Source organism: Microcebus murinus, chromosome 12 (genome assembly GCF_040939455.1).
Source record: "Microcebus murinus isolate Inina chromosome 12, M.murinus_Inina_mat1.0, whole genome shotgun sequence".
NCBI lineage: Eukaryota > Metazoa > Chordata > Mammalia > Primates > Cheirogaleidae > Microcebus > Microcebus murinus.
In genome coordinates, this window is record NC_134115.1 from 58,291,448 (window position 1) to 58,304,323 (window position 12,876).

The window sequence follows — 12,876 nt, forward strand, 5'->3', positions numbered from 1 at the left end:
ATGCTCAAAAGATCTCAGCCAATCTCAGGCAACTGTCAAAGAAAAGTTCACAGCTAACATGAGCATAAAAAAGAGGGGATAGGCCAGGCGCAGTGGCTCACGCTTACAATCCTAGCACTCTGGGAGGCCGAGGCAGGAGGATCACTCAAGGTCAGGAGTTCAAAATCAGCCTGAGCAAGGACGAGGCATTGTCTCTACTAAAAATAGAAATTAATCGGCCAACTAAAAGTATATAGAAAAAATTAGCTGGACATGGTGGTACATGCCTGTAGTCCCAGCTACTCAGGAGGCTAAGGCAGAAGAATTTCTTGAGCCCAGGAGTTTGAAGTTGCTGTGAGCTAGACTGATGCCATGGCACTCTAGCCCAGGCAAAAGACTGAGAGTCTGTCTCAAAAAAAAAGGGGGATAGACACCACCTATTAAACATAGAACAAAGCTTGTAATCAGAAACTTTAAAAGAAATAAATTTTTAATATAGCATACACTATGTACCAGGTATTATTCTAACCAAATACATTTATTCATTTAACCCTCAATTTATGTGGTAATATCACCCCATTTTATAGATATGAAAATTGAGGTGCTGAAAGATTAAGTAGTTTGAGGTTTCACAAGTAAGAAGTGGCAGAGCTAGGATTTGAATAAGGCAGTTCAATGCTACAATCCATGTCCTTAACCACAATGCCTAAAGCTTAATTCCGACCGTGGCAATCTAGACAAAACTGGATCACCCAGATTTCACTGTATGAAGTATGAGTTGTATTTTTTGGTCCTACATTCAGGGAGAAGGCTGTTAGCTCTGAACCCATGTGGGGGATGGGAGTTCTTTGTTCTGTGATGCACTGATGACCTCAGGCTAAACTGCCACTAGGCTAAAGAATATGGAATGGCTGCTGGAGGACTTGCTAGGGGCTGGGGGGGATACAGGCCTTCTCTGGAGCCAACTGACCCATGCCCTGTCTTGTAGATACTGTGGCAGCAGCTGTCTCCAGAGTCCAGGAAATCTGGTGACACTATTCTTATTCATAGTTTGGCAGATCCGGAGATGGTGGCAGCTTGGGAGATTGCAACAGCTCCATCCTTGGTTCTCTGGGGACATGACGCAAGGCAAGGTGGGTGACCTCTTTACTATAGATGTGCAGACTGTTGACACATGTGAAGTTAGGTGAGGGATCACTGGTATGGATGTGGGCCCAAGTGAGGGACTATCAGCTCTAGATGTGAGGCTGGCTAAGTGACCACTGACACTAGATTTGAAGCCAGGTGAGTGATCACTAACCCTAGATATAGAGGTATACGAAGGAATGCTAATTTTTAAATAAGGACTGGGTAATGACCATTAATACTGGATGAGGAGCTGGGTGAGTGCTGACTACAGATGTGGGGCCAGGTGAGTGACTGTTCACTCTGGATGTGGAGCACAGACTTTCGGCTTCATAACAAACTTGAGTCTCCAAAGGCTTCGTGCCTGATAGTGTCTTTCTGTACTCCCCAGGGCCTACCACTTCTGTACCATGTGGCCTTCCTTGATCACCTGTGGAAGCAGAAATCAGAGGTAGAAGAAGAGGAAGAAGAGGAAGAAGAGGAAGAAGAGGAAGAAGCATCTGTGGATCCACTGAAACCATGTTCTCCTCCCAAAGAAGCTCCCAATGGAGAGCAAGCCACCACAGCCCTACCAGAGCCATCCTATGGTTCTGAGGGCCCCCCCAAGGCCACACAGACACCAGAGCAAATATTCATGCAGCTCCAAAGCCCTTCCAGATCTTTTCCCACCTTCCAGATCCTGACCAACCTACCTGTGAGGCGTAAGACAGGATCAGGGAGTCACCAGCACCATAGAAAAAGCCAGCTCTTCTGGGGTCTCCCCTTTCTGCACAGCGAGTCCTTGGAGGCCATCTTCCTGAGCTCAGGTGGCCTCTCTCCCCTGAAATTATCTGTTTGTCCTTCTGTCTTTTTCAACAAGCTTATCTTCCTGCCTAGGTCCAACCTGTTGTTTCCCCAGTATCACTCCTCAATCCAGTTTCCTACCCATGAAGCCCATACTATGGAAGACCTGGAAGAGATGGCCCCTAGACCTCAGCTACTTCCATTTCCATCTTATGCTGTCCCATCACCACCAGTCCATCTTAAGCCCTTGCCTATGGACCATAAGCGAGTCCTATCTAGCACTGAGGTACCCACACAGCGGCTTACACAGCAGGGAAAGGTCACTTGGGTCTCTGAGGATCAAGCCCTGCACTCACAGCCTGAACTCCAAAGAGCCAGACCCTCTAAGCTTTTCTCCTCATCTGAGGCCTGGTGCGGGTTGCCATGGGACCCCAGCCTCCAACGACACAACCCAGATTCACCCTCTGCTTCTCTGCTATATCCTTCTAGCCTTGTGGGAATCCAGACTAGGTTTGAGGCCCCATGGAAGACCATGGGACAAAATGAAGACCCCAAAGCCTCTGAGCCAGCAATGCCAGCTCCCAGCCTAACCCCAGCCTCCCTGACAGAACTCCAGAGAGTCAGCCCTATAGAAGGCCTGTCTGGATCTAAGGCCCTCTGGGAAACCACAGGGCAAAAAGAGAACTGTCAGATCTCTGTTCCCCTAAACATGTCCCCTTGCCAACTCCCAGTCCCTATGACAGAGCCTCAAGGAACCAGCCCCCTGGGAGAGCCCCCTGACTATAAGACTCAGTGGGGAACCATGGGACACAAAGAGAGCTCTCAAGCTTCTGAGCCTCCAATGTCAGCCCCCTGCCAGCCCCCAGCATCTCTGTCAGAACCCCAAAATTTTAACTCTGAAGGAGGTCTTCTTATACCTAAGGAATTCTGGGGAACTACAGGACACAAAGAGAACCCTCAGGCTCCTGAGTCTTCAATGCCAGTCCCCGGCCCTCCCCTGGACTCCCTCACAGAACTCCAGGGAGAGAGTCCCTTGGAAGATCCATCCAGATATGAGCCCCAGTGGGGATTCAGAGAAAATTCAGGAAACTGCTGGGCCTTTGAACCCCCAGCCTTAGACCCCAACCCAGGGATCCATGGACCCAGCCCTGCATGTGTCCCATCAGGATCTGAGACTCCATGGAAGGGTGTACAGAGTAGAGAAAATCTTTGGGTCTCTGCACACCCAGTTTTACCTGCCAGACTTCCCTCAGCCTCTCTGCTAGAATCTCTAGTAATGGCCCCCCATGGAGTCCTGTCTGAATCCAAAGCTTTGCAGGAGACCATAGGGCAGAGAGAGAACCTCTGGGCACCTAACTCCTCAGACCCTGCCCATAGTACAGCTCTAGCCCCCCGTATAGACACGCATAGAATCAATCCTGTAGAAGGCCTTGCCAGAGCAGAAACTATAAGGAAGGACACTGAGCATTTCAGGAATTCCTGGGCTTCTGAGCCCCCATCTCTGGCCCCACCCTCAGCTCTTATACTAGAGCTCCAGAGAGTTAGCTCCAGGGGAGTCCTGTTTAATTCTAAGGCTAGATGTGGGAAAATAAAGAGGAGAAAGAACTCCTGGGCCTCTAAGCTGCCAGCTTGCAGCTTACCCCAAGACCTGCATGTAGCCAGCCCCCTGAGAGTCTTGCCTGACTATGAGCCTGCTGGTGGGGACACAGAGCAGAAAGAAAACTGTTGTGTTCCTGTGTTCCCAGGTTGGGGCCCCAGCCTACCACCAAACTCTGTTTCAAAGTCCCACATAAGTGAGCCCATTGGAGACCAATGCAACTCTAAGTCTGAGGGGGAAGCAGCAGTGGAGCAGAGAAAGAACTGCTGGGCCACTGAGCTCCCAGTCCCCAGCTCACACTCAGCTCCCCCACCAGAGCCACACATTGACCTTGAATTTGTGTGGAGATGCGCACAACAAAAAGTCCCCCAGGACCCCAGCCCTCCAGAAGTTGAATCCCTGCAGGCAATACCTTGGCTTCCCACCCTAGCTGAAGCTGTGAAGATTGTGCCCACCTACCCTGGCCTACCCAACGGAGAGATGTTTCCAGTGTCTAAGGCTGAGGACCCACTCTCCCAGAGAGAGGCAGTCCCAGAGGTGGTCACTAACCCTGGGACCCATGCCTGGCACTGGAGCAAAGAGTTGGAACTCAGGCTGAAGACACTGCAGCAGAGCCCTGCTTCCAGATCCCCTGGCCCAAGTCAACTATTTTGTAGCTCCTCTGCCTTGAGCTCTACAACTCCAGACTCCTGGGGACTCTCTTCCTGCCCCCCCCAGATTTATCTCCCCAACCTGTACTCCTACTCTTCAAGCTGTCATCCCCCAAAAGTTCAGAGCACAGTACCTCAGTCTATACAGGTCCCCCACTGTCATTACTCCCAATCCTCTTTCCAGCCTCAGCCACAAGGGTCTGGCAGAGCAGAACAAGGGCCTCAGAGAGAAGAGAAGAGGAAGGGGAAGACGGTGGCCCAGGTCTCATCCCAGGGGTCATGTGTACACATGGAAGCTGGTGAGATCTATCCAGGCCCTGGAGAGCCCTCAAACCCTGAGGTTCTAGCCTCAGGCAAGAGACACAACAAGGCTTCAGCCCTATCTTTAGCCAAAAAGGGCGAGAGCCCCAGAAAACCAAAAACTGGAGACCATGGAGGAGGGAATGCAAGATTGGGGTCACCCACGGTCACAGGGAAGAGCCACCCTGCCCAGGCCCAAAGACTAGTAGAGGCTCCTGTAAGCACACTTTCCCCAAAGTCTCAACACAGGGGCCAGAGCTCTCAACACACTGCTCTCCCCCAGCAGCTTCTCCCCAAGGTTTCAGGTCCCTACGACCACCTGGGGAAAGAACTGAGAGCTGGTGACATCCAGAACCCTCACCACTGTAAGCACTGTCCTTGGGCCCACACAAAGAAGCATCTCTCTTCCCCCACACCTCAGGCTCACGTTACCCGGGGTCTCCAAAGAGTGTTAGCCAAATTTTTGGGTAACCGTGGACCCCTGGTCACCAAATCTAGCCAGGGGAAGGCTGGTAGTACTGGCACTTAGTACCCCAAGACTGGAAACCAAGCCAGGTAGAGGGTGGGGAGATGGGGAGACAGGCAAAAGAAATCCTAATAAACTAGCTGAAATAGATAAATTCCACTCATGTCTTCTTTGGAGTCTAGGTTACTGGGAAAGTCAGTTCCCCTACTGCTGCAGCCATATTCCCTCTGGACAAAGTCCCACAAGTAAAGAACTCAGGATTCTGAAGGTTTAGTTTACTTTTATAGACATGCACAGATGATCACATCTGGAGTCTACACATCCCTACTCTATAAGGAGCAGAGCCCAATACTGCCCATGAGAGGGAAAGACTTCAAAGCATGTAAACAGAAAAATACAACCATTCACTTGAACACAAGTAGTCTGGGTCTAGACAGCTGTTCTTGGTCCTTGGGAATGGTTCCCTTCTTCACCCACCTGACCCACAAGTTCTGCATATATCTTTCTGACCATTCCTTCTTAGCCCTCTGTTCTTTTCTCTTTGTGGGTCTGCTCATCTATCCCCAAGGCCAAGAAAACAAGTGCCTTTCCATATGTTTAGTAACCATTTGGATTTCCTCTATAATTGCCCGTTATACCCTTTATCCTGTTTGTTGGATATTAGTTTCCTGCTATAATAAATTACCACAAAACATAAATTTACTTTGTCAGAAGTCTGACACAAGACTCACAGAGCTAAAACCAAGGGGTTGGCAGAGCTGCATTTCTTTCTCTAGGCTCTTCATAGGATTCACTCCTTGCCTTTCCCAGTTTCTAGAGGTTGCCAACATTCCTTGGCTACTGGTCCCCTTCCTCCATCTTCAAAGCTAGCAAAGGTAAGTCAAAGGTCTTCTCACACTGCATCACTCTGACCTCTTTTGCCTCCCTTTTCTACTTTTTTTTCTTTAGAGACAATGTCTCGCTCTGTCACCCAGGCTGCAATGTAGTAGCACAATCATAGCTCACTGTAACCTCGAACTACTGAGCTCAAGCAATCCTCCTGCCTCAGCCTCCTGAGTAGCTGGAACTACAGGCATGCACTATCACATCTGGCTAATTTTTTTTATGTTTTGTAGATATGGGGTCTTAATATGTTATTCAGGTTGGTCTCAAATTCCCGGGCTCAAGCAATCCATCTGCCTCAGTCTGTAATCCCAGTGCTGGGATTACAGGCCTAAACCACCACACACAGCCCCTCTTCCACTTTTAAGGACCCTCCTGGATAATCCAGGGCATTTTTCCTATCTTAAAGTCAGCTGATTAGCAAACTTAACCCATCTGCAACCTTAATTCTCCTTTTCTGTGTAAAATAATATATACACAGGTTCCAGGGACTAGGATGTGGACATCTTGGAGAGCCATTATCCTGAGTACCAGAGATATTAACTCAACCTCTTATTTATGTTGCAAACATTTTCTCCCAATCTGTAGCATATTGTCTAATTTTGTTTATGGTAACTTTCACTGTACCAAAGTTCAAAATTTTTATGTAGTTAAATCTACCAATGTTTTACTTTATGGCTCTAAACATTTTCTTCTGGAACTTTTATAGTTTTACATATTTATGTTTAGATTGCTAATATAACTTTCATGGTTTGAGATGAGAATTTAACTCCCTCTCTACAAATGATGTCCAATTTACCAGTACCATTTTAAAAAACTAGAATGTATCATCTCATATTCAACTTGTCCAAAACCCTACTTTTTCCCCTTAACTTTTTCCTCCAATGTGCCCCTTCCTATCAAAAGGCATCACCTCCATCTAAGCCAGAAACCTGTCATCCTTGACTCCTCCCTCATCTAATCAATCATCACAGCTTGTCAATTATACCTACGAAATGTATTTCAAATCCATCTTCACCTCACTCTCCATCTTCACCATCACTGTCTTAGTCCAAACATCATTTCTGATTAAATTGGTTGTCCTAGTCCTTCTAATCCATCCTCCTCTACATGGCCATTCTCTTAAGGTCAACTGACCCAATTCTCTGAAGGTCAACTGACCCAATCTGTTCAACAAGAGTCATAAAAGTTTGAGTAAAAGGCCAGGCACAGTGGTATATCCCTATAGTTCCAGCTACTTAGGAGGCTGAGACAGGAGGATTGCTTAGGTATAGGAGTTCTGGGCTATGCTAACTGGGTGTCTGCACTAAGTTCAGCATCAATATGGTGACCTCCAGGGAGTGGGGGACCACCAGGTTGCCCGAGGGGTAAACCAGCCCAGCTTGGAAAAAGTATGTCAAAACTCCCATGCAGATCAGTAGTGGGATAGCACCTGTGAAGAGCCACTATACTCCAGCCTGGGTAACATAAGACCATCAATTATTAAAAAAAAAAAAAGTTTGAGTAAAAGAGCCTAACAGGACAGGCACGGTGGCTCACACCTGCAATACTAGCACTCTGGGAGGCTGAGGCGGGAGGATCACTAAAGGTCAGGAGTTGGAAACCAGCCTGAGCAAGGGCAAGATTCCGTCTCTACTATAAATAGAAAGAAATTAATTGGCCAACTAATATATATAGAAAAAATTAGCTGGGCATGGTGGTGCATGCCTGTAGTCCCAGCCACTCGGGAGGCTGAGGCAGGAGGACTGCTTGAGCCCAGGAGTTTGAGGTTGCTGTGAGCTAGGCTAATGCCAGGGCACTCTCTCTAGCTTGGGCAACAAAGCGAGACTCTGTCTCAAAAAAAAAAAAAAAAAAAAAAAAAAAGAAAGAGCCTAACAGATGTGACTTGTAGTCTGAGATTGAGTGTTAGTTTGATCAAAATAGCTGTGAATGGCATTTGGGTCACTTGGGAAACTCTGAATATGGTATGGCTATTAGACTGGTTCCTAACCTCTAGAAAATTTACTGAAAGGGAAAGGGAAAGATTACTGACCAAAAAAAAAAGTTATAAAGTAGTATGATCTTCATTTGGTTTTAAAAACTCAACATGTATAGACACACATATTTATACACATACACAGAAAAAGATCCAGATGGGACTGCAGTACAGCCTCTATGGAAAATAATATGGGGATACCACAAAGGGCTACAAGTAGAACTACCATTTGATCCAGCAATCCCACTAACAGACATCTACCCAAAGGAAAAAAAAGACATTCTATGAAAAAGACATCTGCACCAGAATGCTTATAGCAGCACAATTCACAATTGCAAAGATGTGGAAACAACCCAGGTGCCCATTGATACATGAGTGGATTACTAAAATGTAGTATATGTATACCATGGAGTTCTACTCAGCCATAAGAAAACAGTGGTGATGTAGCACCTCTTGTATTATCCTGGATAGAGCTGGAACTCATTCTACTAAGTATCATAAAAATGGAAAAATAAGCATTACATGTACTCACCATCAAATTGGTATTAACTGATCAACACTTATGTGTACATATAATAGTGACATTCATCGAGTGTCCAGCAGGTAGGAGGGGATAGGTATATTCACACTTAATGGGTGCAGTGCACACCATGTGGGGGATGGACACGCTTGAAGCTCTGACTCAGGCAGGGCAAAGGCAATATATGTAACCTAAACATTTGTACCTCTGTAATATGCTGAAATAAAAATAATAATAAAGAAAAAAGAAAAAGATCCAGAAAGATAAGCATTAAAGTCATTAAGATGACAACCTCTGGTTATTAGAAATATTATTTTTTAAAATTGTGGCCGGGCATGGTGGTTCACACCTGTAACACCAGCACTTTGGGAGGCCAAGGCAGGAGGATCACTTGAGATCTGGACTTTGAGTCCACCCTGGACAACACAGGGAGACCCCATTTATACAAAACATAAAAATAAAAAAATTAGCTGGGTATGGTGGTATATAAGCACCTGTAGTACTAGCTATTCAGGAGGCTGAGATGGGAGGATTGCTTGAGCTCAGGAGTTTGAAGTTACAGTGAGCTATAATCGTGTCACTGCACTCCATCCTGGAAGACAGAGCAAGATCCTGTCTCAAAAAAAAGAAAAAGAATAAGTGAGATTCTGTGAGGTCAAGCCCAAATTCTCAATCCAGTGTTCTTCCCACTCTACCATACACCCTCTAGTCTGCATATTTGGTTGAAAAAAAACCACCCAGTCAGAAAGTACATACTGTTCCTCTCAGCTAACACTGCTATTCTGTTCCAAAGCTTTATTCAGCCCAAACCTGTGTATAGGGTCTGAGTCCAAAACTCACCACCTGCTGGCCAAGGGCGGAACTGAAGGTATTTTCCCTCCCCCACTGTGGTCTCAAAGATAATGTATTTCTTTCTGAATTTCCTCTTGACATGGGGACATTTAATGAATATATGCTTCTCTTGATACCTTTATAAAAAACCTGGGGTGGGGGAGGCAAAAATAAAAAGGGAAAGAAAAAAAGAAAAATCCTATGTTCTTAAGTCTTTCAAAGCTCTTAGTAGGTTATAGGGCTGGGCAAGGATAAACAAACCACTTAACATTTGTCACAGGGGCAGGGAGGTGGAGAAAAAAGAAAAAAAAATTTGCCACAGTTCAGTTGAATGACTAATTAATTGGCAGACCTGTGTTTTTCATGGGCATTTTATGTCCACTGGCCTCTCAGAGCAATTTGTAACTGATACTTAAGATCCAAATATATCTTAGGATGTTAGGTTTATAATTTCACTTTTGCCTCTATGGCATACTGTTGGTCCTTCATTTCATGCTTTTTTTTTTTTTTTTTTTTGAGACTGAGTCTCATCTCGATCTGTTGCCTGGGGTAGAGTGCAGTGGTGTCATCATAGCTCACTACAACCTCAAACTCCTGGGGGCTCAAGTGATCCTCCTGCCTTAGCCTCCAGAGTAGCTGAAACTACAGGCACACACCACCACACCTGGCTAATTTTCCTATTTTTAGTAGAGATGGGGTCTCCCTCTTGCGCAGACTGGTCTTGAACTCCTGGCTTCCAGCAATCCTTCCACCTTGGCCTCCCAAATCCTGGCCTCAAGCAATCCTCCTGCCTCAGCCTCCCACAGTGCTAGGATTATAGGTCTGAGTCACCAAGCTCTGCCCACACCATATTCTTGATCAGAAACCTATCCTGTAATCATGATTAACCTGTAAGAAGTGATTAGCTACCATAAAAATCACATCCAATTTCCTTCTAGGAATGCTGTGAGGGGAAGACAGACTGCCTATACAATTTGCCTCTTGGTATATGTATATAGAATTCGCGGTTTAGAAAGCATTTGTAATCATTTTATCAGATTAAGAAACTTGAGACCTCAAAAGAGCTAAGCATCTTGTTTATTGCTACACTGCTGTAAGCACAAGTGCCACAACAAGAACCAGGCTTCCTAAGATTGGCCTCTGGCTACAAGTCTTCTCTTGGTTTTTCCTAAATAACCTACAGAGGCCAACTGTCTTCCCCACAGACACTGTGTAACAAGTGAAAGCAAACCAATTATTCTAACACAAATTTCTATCACTATCACTGGTATCTCTAAATATATTCAGGGGGGAAATGATACTTACCCTTGTGTTATGTTTCCATAGCTTGATGAAGAGGTAGGAAAGATTTTCCCTCAATAACCTTGTCATTGGCCCTCACTGAGGTTAAGATGCCAATCCACAAAGATAAGACAGAGGGACAACACTGAGTAGGAAAAAGACTGAAAGCTAAGCCATCAGAAACATCTAAATGGTGAGAGGACCGAAGACAGAATCTAGTGGAGAGTGTGTCATGGAAAACAAGGGACAGAAATTTCAAATCCCAAAAGTGCAAAAAAAAAAATCCATTTCACAGCACATGAGTTCCAGAGATGCTCCAGTTTAATCAACCAATTTAAGTATTTTGTATCTACGTAGACCAGAGAGACCGTGTCTTTCTTGCCTAGTATAAATCCTAGGACAACAAATACTGGTGGCAATCATACTCCCAAGACACAATTCCAAACACCGTAATCCCAAATGCTGAAATCTCAAAACATCAAAATCCCTAAACTCTAAATGCCCAAAGGCACAATCCTTAAAGATTAAAATCCTGAATGTTGAAATCCCAAAAACTGAATTATAGGGACGGGATTAGCATATTTTCAGTTGTACACAGGATAGTTGCATCATGTTATGGGGAACTATTACCTTGTTATTGTCTTTATTGGGAAACTAAGTGGGTTTAATGAGAGGCTGATAGCTGGGTGCAGTGGCTCATGTCTGTAATCCCAGCACTTTGAGAGGCCAAAGCAGGATCACGTAAGGCCAGGAGATTGAGACTGGCTTAGGCAACATAGTAAGACCCTGTCTCTACAGGGAAAAAAAAAAAAAAAAAAAAGCTGGCCATAGTGGTATGCTGTTATAATCCTAGCTACTTGGGAGGCTGAGGCAGGAGGATAGCTTGAGCCCAGGAATTGGAGGATGCAGTGAGCTATGATCATGACACTGCATGCCAGCTGGGGTGACCCTGTCTTGAAAAAGAAATGAAATGTATATGGGTACCAAATTGACAACTGGTGAACTTACGGACTTAACTTTGTTATCAACTTAAGTGGATTAAAGAATACCTAGCAACCTGGTAAAGCATTATTCTAGGTGAGGGTATTTCCAGAGAGTAGTGTGTTGAGTCTAAGTAGACTGAGTGGGTAAGATCTGCCTTCAATATTGGCAGGAACCATCCAATTAACAGGAGTCCTTAAGAGGACAAATACAGAAGGCAAATTGGTCTCTGGCAGTTGGGACAGACTTTGTTTTCTTCTGCTGCCTTGGACATCAGAAATTTGACTCTACTAAAGTGTATTACCATGTTGACTTTTTAAGCATTGTACATGTATGTAAAGATGTTGAAACTTCCTCAATAAATGAAGAGATGTCTTTTTGTACATCTGCATTTAGAAAGGATAAAATTGAGGCTTCAGCTCTTTGGGAATTCCACTGAACATGTATGTGGTGCCCACCTATCACAGTTTTTTGATCCATCTCATTAAGACTTAGGTTGTCTGTCACTGTATTTCAAATGAGCAGTTATAAAGTTGGGTGCAGAGAATTACCAACCATAGAAACATGCATTTTACTTTTTGATCTATTTCTTTATGAATACAGTTTGTCTGCTTATAACTGTTATACTGTGCAACTATTGTTAGCATATCTGAGTGTTTAAGCTTGCAAAAGTGTTATTGCCTATTTTATTGTATAAAGTAGCACATGAGGTTGTTTCTCAAATAAACACCCCTTTTAAAATGTAAACACATCTTTAAAGAATGTTTTTTATTATTTTTTCCAGAATGATATTTTTGGGATTTTGACTTTTGGGGTTTATCATTTTTAGGATTTTAGACTTTAGGAATTTTGATCTTTTGGGATTGTCTTTCAAGATTACGGCCCAAACTCGAGCAATACAAATTTGACTTAGTGGACTATTTTCTCCGCATCACTCTTTTTGGGTAAGGCATCATGGTGCTAACCCCAGAAGTACTGATTACTTTGGTACCTGTTGAATGAAGAGGATTACTCTTATACCTGTTTGGACAAAACTATGCAATCATCTGAACAATTTATGAAGAGGGGAGGATGTTTACTTTAGAAAAATGTCCAATACTAGAATTTTATATTAGCACATATCTATTTTTTTAATAATACAAATTATATAAAGTAAAACCAGACATAGTGATTGTCAACCCAGGGAATGAATGTTTGAGATTTTTAGAGGCATCAAAAGGGTGTATAGGCCCAGTGCAGTGGCTCATGCCTGTAATCCCAGCACTTTGGTAGGCCAAGGCAGTAGAGTGGCTTGAGGCCAGGAGTTCAAAACATAGCAAGACCCTGTCTCTCAAAAAAAAAAAAAAAAAAACTAATTAAAAAAATTTTTTTCAGGGGATATAGAGAATATCCATCTGTAGACAGAAATTGTATCATTTTGCAACCCTAAGATTTTCAGAGTGTACCCCAATACAGTCCTTGGTCAGGATAAGAGGCTCTGCAGGCCTAGACTTACTGTCCACATCT

General features: G+C 44.4%; 1 protein-coding gene across 1 annotated transcript; it reads left to right on the forward strand.

The window, feature by feature from the left end:
* The first annotated feature begins 881 nt into the window (after nt 1-881).
* SPATA31G1 (SPATA31 subfamily G member 1) lies at nt 882-4,963 on the forward strand. Its single transcript, XM_012770079.3, has 2 exons — nt 882-1,112; nt 1,496-4,963. Exons 1-2 carry the CDS (start codon nt 882-884, stop codon nt 4,961-4,963), a joined length of 3,699 nt encoding a protein of 1,232 aa, XP_012625533.2.
* Nucleotides 4,964-12,876: the final 7,913 nt, after the last annotated feature.